Genomic DNA, 12,259 nt, shown 5'->3' with positions numbered 1-12,259 from the left:
TAGAAAGGATCTTAGGCACACAAGAATGGGCAGAGAGAGCAGACAGGCACGGGAGTGTGATCCTAAGGCAGGGCATGCTGCCACCTCAGGCTCTACATACAAGGGTAGACCTGTGTGTATCTGTGTGACGTTGCAGATGTGCTAACCTGAGATTTTGTAATTTAGGTAAAAAGTCTGTTCAAGCCTACATAAGTAATATAAAATTATATCAATTATATAAAAAGGTGGGAGAAAGGACTCCAGAGCAGGACAAGATATGGCCGTGGTGGGATCCATGCTAGAAGGCAGGGTTGGGGATGGGGAATTTGACAGCTGATTTGTTACAATTTCAGAGGCAGCGGATGTGCAGAAGGGTTCCCATGCTTTTGCCAGCTATGTGTTCATGATTACCAGGTGGCAGCTTTCCCTCCCGTTTCAGTTCTGTTCTCACATTATCCTGGTGTAGATGTCAGACTACATACCACTGGCTTGTTACTGAAAGTCATTACAGAACCTGCCAAAGACAAGGCTTCTGCCCTGCCTCCGTGTGGCACCAAGGCAGCAAAAGACTCATTGCCTCAGATCCCATCTCTTCTGTCTCAGTGGATGGGGTGTGGAGGTGATGGTCCCTGTCCCGTGGGAATATTGACAGGTCCTCCTACTGTCAGGCTGATAGGTGAGTGCTGGAACCAGCAGGAACAGTTTTTGGTGAGGATTTAGGAGAGTGTCTGCATGTTTTTTGGCAAAGAGGGCTTGTGTGCAGACATGGCCTTGCAGTGCCCTTAGCTGATTACTTCAAGGAGTGTTTTGTCAGGGTCTGTCCTAGCAGCCACTCAGGCAGCTCTCTGACCTGCTGTTTCCCTCTAGGTCTGGTGAAGGCTATCAACACTGCTGTTGACCTGATTGTGGCTCACTTTGGAACCAGCAGGGATCCAGGGGTGAAGGTATGTCTAGCATTCGACATTCTGAGTGACACAGAGAATAATGGAGCAAGATTGCCTCTCCATTCTCTTCCAGTAAAAAACTCCAGGATACCTAATGAAGGCAGGAGTACCAAGAACAAATCAAACAATGGTGATGGCACACCATGCAGCAGATAGTAAATCTGTGACAATTCCTGCTGCATACTGCAGTAAGTACATGTATTTAAAGGAAGATCAGGAAAAACACAGGGAAGAGAAATTCACTGATGTTTACTAAACACTTAGGAATAATGTCCAGCTTAGTGTCTGAGTTGAAAGTAGTTGTAGGCCGTGAAAGTATAAAAGGCAAGTATTAGATATGTTTGCTCTGGTTTAACTCTTTCTTATGTACTTGCTATGGCTCTTTATAAGAAAAAATACCAGACCAGCTGCCCTTCTGGTCTGATGCAGCACACCATTCTTTTATCTCACACAGTGGAGAGTTGTGTCTCTCTCCTCCACATGTCCTGTGACTCTGGCCTGGCACTGGTGCCAGGACACAGTGCAGTGTTCCCCATCCCTCAGTGTCTCACGGGGCTCAATGATAAAAAAGTGCATCAGTCTTTGCCCATCTGGGGCAGTTGGTCCACCCCCATGGTAGCCCTTACCAGGAATACATTCTTGTAGTCAGAGTACATCTCTGGGACTGGCTGTGTTAGGCCCGTGCTCTCCTCATTTCCCATTTCTGGAATAACACACAAGTGCATCTAGGTTGCCCTGGGGCTGGCTGTCTTTGGCCTGTGCTCCCTCATTCCCCCATTTCTGGAATGACACAGAAGCAGAGCAATTTTTCTTCTGTTTGTACCAGGCATTGTTTGCAGTCCTGTGACACCCAGCATGTTTGTGGTGCCTCCTCTCAGTGCTGAATGCTCAGCTTCAGTCAGGCGACTCTGGGCAGCAATGTGACGCTATTTGGACATGACAACTCCCCTGGCATGCCATCCCCAAGGAGAAACCTGACTGGGACAGATTCCAAAACCGTTCAATCTTATCTCAGAGCCCAGAGTCATTTTCCCCTAATTGCGGCTGTTGCTGATGCAGAGATTGCTCTGCAACATAACTGGAGCTGTTGAGATTCCCACGGCTTTTTAAGGCTTCACTGTGGATTTCCAATTCTTACAGTGTAGGTTTGGGGAATAATTTCAGCATTCCCCCATTAATATGCTTATCAGACAATGCAGTGGTTTTAACCTTGGATTTCTTTATGTGCCAGGGGTTGAGCATTCACCTGTCAAAAGGCAGCATCCATCCCTGCTGCTGCCATGCTCAGTGGATCTGACAGGATTATTCCTGAGCCAAGTTTAGTTTCAGTGTGAACCTGTGCCAAGTGGTCAGTATAATTCCAGCTCAGCTGGTAAAATCTGTGCCCTGAACACCATTGCCTGACCTATTTGGATAGACCCCCTTTGCAGCTCAAAGACTGTAAGCAGCAGAATGTGTCCTTGCTCGGCTGGTGTTGGGCTCTTACATGCTTCCTCTGCACCTCAGTCTGAGCTCTGGCCATCCATTTTGCCCTCACCCTGTTTATTCATAGTAATCCCTAGGAGTTAGAGTTTGATATGTCACTGAGTTAAGTGTTCCTTAACCCCTCGGAGCTGGTACTTCTATGTGGCTTGGTGCTTCCTGCTCCAAAATTAGCAACAAGAAAATCTACAGCAGCAGGAAAATCCCCAGCTCTTTTCTTCCTCCAGCAGGAGAGCCTGGTTACACCTTTTGGGAGAACCCATCATCCCTTCTAATTGGGATATCCTCTTCCCAAGCTAGGATATTCTTTTTTCAAGTCATTGCCTCTTCCCAGCCTGGGGAAGACTTTGCACAGAGCAATCCACAACTGGTGTATGAAGCATCAGGAGTGAAAGCAAAGACCCTGCATGTTCAAGGAGCTGCTGAGCCTGGATGTTGCTTGCTGGGTGCCTATAGTAGGCAAGTGGGGCTGAACTGTTTCCATGCATCTCTACCTTGAAAACAGTTACCAACACTCTCCCTGTTGCCTGTTGTGCCTTAGGCCAAACTTGGGAACAGCTCTGTGAGCCCTAATGTGGGGCATCTCATCCTGAAATACCTGTGCCCAGCTGTCCGGGACATTCTGAGTGATGGGCTCAAGGCTTACGTCCTGGACATGATCATCGGCCAGAGGAGGAACATCCCCTGGAGCGTGGTGGAGGCATCCACCCAGCTAGGTATGGATGTTGTGCAGCAGTGCCTGCAGCTCTGTGGTAGTTGTGGTTGGGAGGTGCTGGGGAAGGTTGGCTCTAAGGATGGGAGTGCAAAACACACATTTCCTGCATTGGAACAGGGTGCACATTGACTGGCTCTTGCAAGAAGGGAGAGACACTGCACTATTGTGCCCAAGCATTTACTGGCATTTCCCCTGAAATTTGCAAATTCTCCCTAACAGGCCAAACCAATAAAAAAAAAGGAAAAAAAGACACCTGTGGATACAGAATGCTGCTAGCAAGAATTTTTGTTGCTTCTTTCCAGTCCCATGAGATACTTTTCTCTCTCACGGGAGATATTTGTAGAGTTCTATAAACTATGAACACCTGCGACCTTGCAAAGCCTTGTTTATAGTACAGTAGAAAAATATTTTGACAATGGATGTTTTAGGATTTTAGCCAATCACCCCAAGGGGTGGCTGATGCTTTGACCAATTAGACTATGAAGAGAAAAGTGTATAAAAGAGTTGTAAAATAATGAAATAAATGAATCTTGCTGCACAATTCCTGCCTGCTGGATTTCTCTTCTCCTCCCTACCACTGTGGGATACCGCGATAGACAACCAACAAAATTAATTCCACATTGGTTTCTGCATCATACTGGGAAGCCTCATAGCCAGATTATGGCAAATCTTCAGCTCTGGGGTTATCTCTATGATTGCAGACACCCCAAAGTATAAGCATGCAGCACAGTACTCTCTTTACATGCTGATTTTGAGCCAATGGCTGCGATTGACACTGAAGTGTGGGAGGCAGGTCCTTGTGGTATTGAAACTCTCCCAGAGTTTTGGAGTGGCAGTCTGGGATGGACCACAACCCACCTCCCATGTGTGGTTAAATGTTGGGATGGAGTGAGCTCATGCTGGCGTGGTGGAGAGGCAAAGCACACACAGACATGGACACCCAGACAGCATCCATCTTGCCTTGATGCTCCATCCTGTGGTGCAGTTTTGGCTTTGCTCACCACAGCTAATCTCAACCATTTGCTTCTCTCTACAGGCCCCTCCACAAAGTTGCTGCACAGCCTCTACAGTAAGATCAGCCAGTACACAGAGCTCACCAACCACACCATGAGGTTCAACGCGTTCATCTTCGGCCTCCTCAAGTAAGCAGGACCCCTGGGGTGGCTCCATGTCCCTGTCCAGGGCTGGCAGCAGCTGTTGGTCCATGAATGCAGGCAGGCACGGATGACCATGAAAAAAACTTAAGAATCTGGGAAGCCACCTCTCAGAAGTAGGCAAGGGAAGGAAGAAGCTGTAAGCCTCAGGGAACTCCAGGTGGATCAAACCCTCCCCTTCCAGGTCAGGACTGAGAATGAGTGGCTGTAGTCAGCTGCAGAACAGGGTCAGTCTGTTTTAGCCCCAAAACATTGAGTGAGAAAACTCTGTCCAGCTTCATATGAGGTTAGACATAATATATGCATTAATTACTCTTGGAAATCCCTCTTTAAACTGATGCCTTTTCCTGGTCTTAAAATCAAGAGTCATACACGGTTAGAAGGGGAAAAGGGATTTTACCTTGGTATTTATTTTAAGGATCCTTAGGTGCACACGTCCAGGTCATGTGCATTGAAATGCACCCTGCCGAATGCCCACCCCAAAAGATCAGGTATGACATTATAGGTTTTTATTAATTAGCATATCTATTAAAGATTCTCTAATGAGAGGCTCAAGTGAGCCCCCCTCCCCAAGGAGCCTTCTCCTGGATGGTTCTATCTTGGTTTACAGAATGTGTTCTGGAGAGGACCTTGGGGTCTGGGGCACACTGATCCTTAGCTATGAAGCTTCTAAAATGTTTAGTCTCTCAGCTTGACAAACAAGTCCAAGAACGTAGGCAAAAAGCACTAGGAATACAGAAGTTGTAAAAAGGTATAACAGCGGTATAAAAGAAAAGGCAAAAAATCTTCATGGCATCAAAACCACTGTTTCCTGGAGCTGCAGTGGATCCCAAGGCATTCCCAAGGCAGGGATCTGAAGGAGAGGTTGCCCTGCTCTAGGACTCCAGACCAGCCCTTCCAGTTTGCATAAGGAGTGTGCATAGTGTGCTGTGTTTAACAGAGGAAGGCAGCAATACCTTTTAGTGGGTGAAGGGATAAGTGCTCCTAGGATGGTGTTTCCCTGCTCCTCTCTGGTGGTCAGCAAGAGCTCTGGCAGTGGCAACAGAGTTCCCAAGATCTCCAGATGTTGTAGAACTCCTACAGGCAGGAACAAGCTCTGCCCTGCTCTCCCCATACAAGGTGACCCAGCTCTCCCCTGCTGGCACAGGATACCAGCATATTTTGGGCTGAGCCAGCAGCACTGGTCTTCGTTTTGTAGATAATTTGCCTCTTCCACAGCAGCCTCGTCTCAGCGAACAAAGCTCTCCCAAGGACATAGGAGCAGATTAGCGAGGAATCTTGCTGCAAACATGGTTGTTAAGGGTTACAACTGCACATGTAAAGCCATGTAGATGTTCGGTGACAGGCTGGGTGGCTGTGATCAGGGTATGCTGATGGGACTGAGCCACTGTCCTTTCTCTGAGCTTCACACACAAGCTCATGCTTTGCAAATGCCCTTTTCCAGCCACACCTCTTGTGGCAGAACAGTGAGGATGGATGGGGTGAATAGATCTTCACTATTTCTTTCTTACCCTGCTAATTTTCTGTTCCTGCAGCATCCGGTCCCTGGAGTTCTGGTTCAACCACCTCTACAACCATGAAGGTAAGAGCCTGAGGGCTGTGGGCTGCAGTGGGAGCCAAATTCTGCACACAAATAGAGCATGGGATGGAAATGTGTTTCTCTTGTTGCTCTCTCAGCTTGGGCTGCTCTTCTCTGCCCTGAGCCGAAGGACTAAGCTATACACAGTCTCAATGTACCAGGGAAATCCCAGGTGGAAGTCCAAGTACCATGCAGCTCCTTCCACCTGAGCCTGGACTTCCATTCTCCTTCCCACCTGCAGCTACTATCCAAGGCTATCAGTGCAGATCTCTCAGTCTATCTGCAGGAGATCAGATCTAAGGCTCCCCAAATTTCTGTGTTCCCTGCCCAGTGCCTGAGACTTTGGTATGCCTAGAGATATGCATGCTTACCTGAAATTCTTCAGGCACGGGAAATAGAAAGAAATGGAAAGGAAAATCTGACAAACAAAAAGCAGGTTTTACTGGATATGTCTGTTTTGTAGCAGATTAGAATAGAATAGAGTAGAATAGAATAGAATAGAATAGAATAAGATCTATGCATATCCTGGCTTTCTGAAGCAGAAGACAACCACCTATTTCAAGCCATCATTAAGAGCTGGAAGTGTGAGCAGAAGCTGGGGCTGTCAGGGTGATGAGAGCTAAGCAAAGGGGAGGTAAGGTGCAAGTTCTGTTTGTGGTGTAAATTTGTTATCTCACTGGGCTGGGGCCACAAATCCCATTCCCAGCTCTCTCCCTGGTAGTGAGACCTGACAACAGAACGGGACAGAGGGGAAGTACAGATGTGGTCAAATCAAGTGAACTATGAATGCTACAGATAGAAATGCTAGTTCATTCTCTGCTAAGACCCACAGTTCAGCCCTGACAGGTCTCTGGAAAGACAGTACCCAGCTGCCCCTGACACCTCTGTCTGTAGGGGACTGGTACTGCCCATATGTGCAGCTCCTCCTTCGTCTCCAGAAGTTGAAGAATAGAATTTTCCCATGTGACAAGCCTTTCATGCTCTTTATTCCCATTCTATTTCCATGGCATTTGGTGGCAGAGGTCATCTGGGTTGGTAGTCTGCCAGGCAGGTCCTGGCTGCAGGCACAGCTGGAGAGCTCTGTCTGGGCCAGTTTCCTGAGAGCTCACAGAGCAACTGGTGCTTCTTGACCCAGGCCTGAGCCTCACACTTTGACCAAAAACTGGTGTCCATCTCCTTTCCTCATAGCTTCAGCAGCTTCATGGTGGCTTGGCAATGGTGGCAAGAGCGTCTCCTCTAATTCCTGTCTGTTTCCCTACAGACATCATCCTGGCACACTACCAGCCAGTGGGCTTCTTGTGCCTGTCTCACAGCGTGTGCCAGCCTCTTTTCGAGGAACTCCTGCTCCTGCTTCAGCCTCTCTCCCTGCTGCCTTTCAACCTGAACCTCCTCTTTGAGCACCACCTAATGCAGATGGGCAAAGAGCAGCAGCAGCAAAAGGAGCTGCTGCGTGTGAAGCAGGACCTGCTGCTTTCCGTGCACTCCACCCTGCAGCTGATGCGGACCCGGGGCAGCAGCGAGGATCCCGACGGCTGCAGCACTGCTCCTGAAACGTGCCAAGGGGGTGCCAGAGATGGTGACATCTCACCAGGGCACAGCCCACAGCAAGCTGTGAGTGAGAAGAGGATCAAGGGAGTGGGGGCCTCCTGCGGAGAAGGTGACAAGCAGGAAGAGCAGAGTAAGATGCAAGAGAGCACATGGGAGGGGAAGAAGGACAAGCAGGCAGGCTGGTGGTACCAGCTCATGCAGACCTCTCAGATTTACATTGAGGGCTCAGCCGAAGGCTCGAAGTTCATCCGCTCTGAGAAGAAGAAGGCGGATTTGAACCCTGCGCCCAGGTCAGTGGAGACCCACAAGGCACCGCCTCCCCGAGAAGGGGTGGTGGAGGGTGCAGAGGCTTGTCCCATTGCAGAGGGCAACGTGGAGGAGATGCCCAAGGCAGCCAGCAAGCCAAGTCCTGAAGCTGTGGAAGAGCCCTTGGAAAAGCCCCAGCAGGTAGTGGTCGGCGAAGAGGTGAAAGAACGGAGCTGGCCCTTCTGGATGGGCAGCCCCCCAGACTCTGTGCTTACCGAGCTGAAGCGCAGCAAGGAGAAGGAAACTCAGCAAAGAGTGGGAGCAGCAGCAGCAGCAGCCCCCCAAGAGGACAGCAGCACCAGTGCATCAGAGGGCAGCCAGCCCATCAAGTGGGGACACTTGTTTGGGTCCAGGAAGGTACAAAAAGAGCCCAGGCAACCAAACAGGTAAGGGCAGCTGTGTTTTGGGGCTGAGAAGGGCTGGTTAACCTGGAGTGTGGCAGTACAGGTGGAAGTCAGGCTAATAGCTGACCGCTGGGCTACACCATGGTGGTGCATCATGGGTCTGTAACCCTGCTCAGTCCTGCCAGCCTGCCTTAATTCTTCCCATTGCCTTGCTCAGTCCATCTCATAGGCTTTCCTCTTCTGTCTGAGCTCTGCTGATGCCTTAAGAGGCCTCCTAGAAACAGAGACCAGACAGGAGTAAGGGAATAAGGTAGGTATTTATTTGAAAGGCCTTCAAAGGTACCCCCTGGCTGGGGAGCCAGAGGCTATTGCCAAGATGGACCCCTAGATGGACAACAGGTCCCGAGTTCTTCACACTTTTATAGGTTTGGTTCATTTGCATAGCAGGGTTAATTCTCCAATTAAAGCTTCAGTTTAATGGTGTAATTTCTCCTCTGCTTGCCCCTCTTGCTCTTTGCTTTATACCTTTTGGGCCTAGGACGGTCTGGGTGTCCTTGGAGAGCAGGCCTGGACAGGCTTTGTTACGTCTACGTAGCATGAAAGAGCAGAATTTAACAGGCTACAAGAAACTTCAAAGTTACACACTAAGCAATACAGAATTTGAAAAATGTAACAGTTAAAACCTAAGGCATCACTACCACTACCTTGGCATCTAAACTCTGCTACACAGCCCCATCATCACCTCATCCCTCCCAAAACCACATACTGAGAACAGAACACGGAGCCATCCCTGTTGCTCACAACAGGTGAGGGGGAGGCATGAAGTTGTCCCCGGTAGCTGAGACCTCCCCGCACTGCCTCTCCCTCTATATACCCTTACTGCTCCTGAAAATGACCACTGGAAATGTCCTTCCCAGTCCAGGCTGTGGTGTTACAGCTGAGCTCTCCCTGCCTGGAAACCTGGGGCACTGGCTAGCAGTGCACTTTGTGCATGAAGCCAAACCTCTAAGGCGTGACCTTGCCATGGAAGCAGCTGCTCTGTTCCCCGGGTGCGGTTTCCTGCCACTGACTGCTTCTGTCTCCTCCTTCCAGGCTGCCCTCTGGCTGGCTGAGCTTGGACAAGTCCGTGTTCCAGCTGGTGGCCCAGACAGTTGGGGCTAGCATGTGGCGTGAAGCAGCCCCAGAGCCAGACCCTCCCCATCCAGAACCATCTGAGGCACCCGCTGTGGCACAACCAGCCCGGGGGATGTCTCCTCACCCTACCTGGTGAGTGGCACCAAGTGGTCAATCCTGCAGGTGCTGGGATGGGGTAGGTTGAGGGTGGCACAGCTCTACCTGTTGCAGTTTGCCTGACCCCCTTCGTAGTCATGGACCAGGGAATGGTTGGGGACAGTGATGCAGCTTGTGCATCCATCCACCACAACTCCACAGTCTGCTGGTGGTGGGGAGCTGGGGGGGCAGTTGGGAGCCTGGCTGGCAAGGGAAGCAGGGGGTGTTTTCCTCTCTCCTCTGGGCCTGTGGTGGTCCCTGGGTGGGGTGAGTGTCCTGAGGTGAGCTAACCCTACTTTCCTTCTGCCTGCAGTGAGGTGAAAGCTCTTTGCCATCACATTGCCACTGAGGCAGGACAACTGAGCTTCAACAAAGGGGATATTCTGCAGGTCATCTCCAAGGTGGATGGTGACTGGCTGCAGTGCAGCCTTGGCTCTGAGAAGGGACTGGTGCCCATCATGTACGTCACCCACCCCGAGGACGAGGACTATTGACACGTTTAGGAGGCCAAGCACAGTTCCCTGGGCTGCTGAGGCTCCTCTGGGGTAGCCTACCCTGCCAGAGGAACAAACACAGCTTCTTGCTAGTTTCTTACCTTTCCTGCCATTACAGAATACAGTAACCGTAGGTGGTTCCTTCTTGCTCCTCCTTGTGCAGCTGCCAAAGGCCAACTTAGCCCCCCGGGGTCTTCTGCGAGCTGCACCTCGTATTGCCAGGCATCGCCATGCATGCAGCCACACCAGGGACCGCCTGACCCCCCCTCCGCCCCGCACTGTCTCCAGCACCCACAGGCCATGGACTTGTACATTACAGGAACCCAAGCAGTCCCTGCCAGGGCAGCGCTGCCCTGCTGCCCAGCTGTTGGATGCTGGAGGGGGCAGGATGCTGGCCGTCCCCTCCCTGAGGGTGGCAGTGCAGTCTGCAGCCTCCAGCATCCCCAGCATCCTCAGCCGCAGGGGTGGGAGCACCCTGCGTTGTCGTTGTCCCTGCGAGGCTGGGCTGAGGGGTTGTGTTTGATGGGGCACTGCAAGGTAGGCTCCCCCATACTGGAGCATCCCGGTCCTAGTGTGCTGTAGTGGTTCCTGGTGGGGTGTACTGGGACAAGTGGCCTGGCAGTGCCACACTGCAGGGCTGGGGCTGTGCGTGGCCACAGCCAGGGGAGGGGGACAGGGTATGTGTGTGCGTGTGGAGCAAAGGGGTGTGTGGGGTTGTGAGGAAGGCACGGGGATGTTCAGTGTTATGTAGGTCCAAGATGGGTAGTGCCACCCTGTGCAGAGATGGGTGCTTTGGGGGGAGGCCCTGCGCCCTCCACACTGAGCAGGGAACCAGCGCCTGGGATGCTCAGTGGAGGGGTGCTGGAGGGGAGGGAATGAGGGCAGGGTCCCTGACTGGGCTAGGGATTTGGGGGCAGTGCTCCCAGCAAGTAGATTGAGGGTGCTCCTAGAGGGAGCTGGGGAGCCTGGGGAGGGAGGGGTGGTGCTCCCTTTGGCACAGGGTTTCTGGTCTTGCTGAGCAGTGCTGTGGGGTGGGGGGGATAAGTGTTGTGCACAAACACAAGGGGATACTGGAGGTCCTGGGGTCCTTGGTAGAGGCAATGCCAGTCAACCCCTTCCTTGCCATGTTCATGCCGCCTGCTGTAGTGGGGATCTTCACCTGCCTGTCAGGTGGGGAACAGTGTTAATGAAAGGCCATGCCAGTATTTGGTGCCATGGCCGGCTTGACGCTGTTCACAGCATCGTGCCTGGGCTGGCTTCACCATGGCAAGGGGCCCTGGTCTTGCTAGGTTACCTCCTGCTTGTACATCGCTTAGCGGATGTTGCACCATATTTAATTTGTATTTCCCTGTTAGAATGAGGTGTCTCGCCTTTATTTATTTCTTTATTTATGATGCATATTAATAAAAAAGGTGCTGATTGAGCTCCCTGCTACCCAGACTTGTGATTTCGGTGTATCCCTGGGAAGGGTCTGGTGGTTACCGTTGCTGGGACACTGCACTCCAGGCTTCCTCCTGCGTTCACCACAGCCTACACCAGACCTTCAGGAGGAGATAGGTTGCCCCCAGCAATCAAACCTGTCAGTTCAGGCCTGGGGGGTTGAGGGAGTGGGCACTACACATGATGATAGGTTGTGGGGAGGCAGTGCTGTTTGGGGTTCCTTGGGCATTGCTTGCGGGGACCCAAGCAGGTTTCAGACAGATCACACCATTTCAGCCTGGAATCTGCTTCTCCTGGGTCATGGGAAGGTGAAGGTGAAGGAGGAGTTGTGGGCTGGGACCCATAGGCTGGGACAACCTGGCCATGAATTTCAGTGGCTATGGCTCACTCACAAGGAAGGACTTCAGGGATTCTAAACTTAGACTCACAACAAACATTGGGCCTCCAAGTCCACTATGAACCTCAAGAGCCACCTCTTCTCTTTACCTTTCAGCAGCTCAAAAGGAGAAGGGAAAATCTCTGCTTGCGGCTCCAGCCTTCTCTGCGAGAACACCGCTCTGGAGTTTGCTGCGTCCGTGTGGACAAATGATCTGCACACGTGCAGTGCGTCAAAACTGCTGGAAAAAAATGTACAAGTGAAGAAGTATAAACCCCTGTCCTGGCCCAGAGCAGCACAGAGCATCCAGGGCTTGTACATGGGCTGCTTTTATTAAGCTCTCAGAGCAGGCAATGGTCAGGGCTGTTTCCAAGTTCCATGGAGCCAGGCTGCTCTCCCCGCATGCACTGGCTGGCCCAGATGAGGAAGGGAACCATGTGCTGGCAAACAGCCCCCCGGGGTGCTGAGTCAGCCCTGGGGCAGGAAAGGGGATTTCCAGCTGCCTGCATTGTGGGCACTGAGCAGCTCACTGGGTGCTTGTTGCTGGGGTAGCCTTGGATGCAGGGGAGGCACAGAGGGGTGGTTAAGGTGTCAGAGGCTGGATATGGGATTGCTGCTATGGGGCTTGC

General features: G+C 51.4%; 1 protein-coding gene across 9 annotated transcripts in view; it reads left to right on the top strand.

Annotated features, from left to right (window-relative positions):
• The window catches only part of RUSC2 (RUN and SH3 domain containing 2), a 62,282-nt gene extending 51,045 nt beyond the window's left edge, over positions 1 to 11,237 (top strand). For all 9 annotated transcript variants that reach the window (XM_048290556.1, XM_048290559.1, XM_048290561.1 and 6 more), the window contains 7 exons: positions 847 to 923; positions 2,947 to 3,121; positions 4,157 to 4,262; positions 5,810 to 5,856; positions 7,115 to 8,093; positions 9,144 to 9,317; positions 9,634 to 11,237. In XM_048290556.1, coding sequence (XP_048146513.1) covers positions 847 to 923; positions 2,947 to 3,121; positions 4,157 to 4,262; positions 5,810 to 5,856; positions 7,115 to 8,093; positions 9,144 to 9,317; positions 9,634 to 9,814 — 1,739 coding nt within the window. In that variant the 3' untranslated portion in view covers positions 9,815 to 11,237. The remainder of the gene's footprint in view (positions 1 to 846; positions 924 to 2,946; positions 3,122 to 4,156; positions 4,263 to 5,809; positions 5,857 to 7,114; positions 8,094 to 9,143; positions 9,318 to 9,633) is intronic.
• The last annotated feature ends 1,022 nt before the right edge of the window (positions 11,238 to 12,259 follow it).

The sequence above is a fragment of the Corvus hawaiiensis genome, chromosome Z (genome assembly GCF_020740725.1).
Source record: "Corvus hawaiiensis isolate bCorHaw1 chromosome Z, bCorHaw1.pri.cur, whole genome shotgun sequence".
Lineage (NCBI taxonomy): Eukaryota > Metazoa > Chordata > Aves > Passeriformes > Corvidae > Corvus > Corvus hawaiiensis.
The sequence above is the reverse complement of the archived record's forward strand: the minus strand, read 5'-3'. Positions and strand labels throughout refer to the sequence as shown.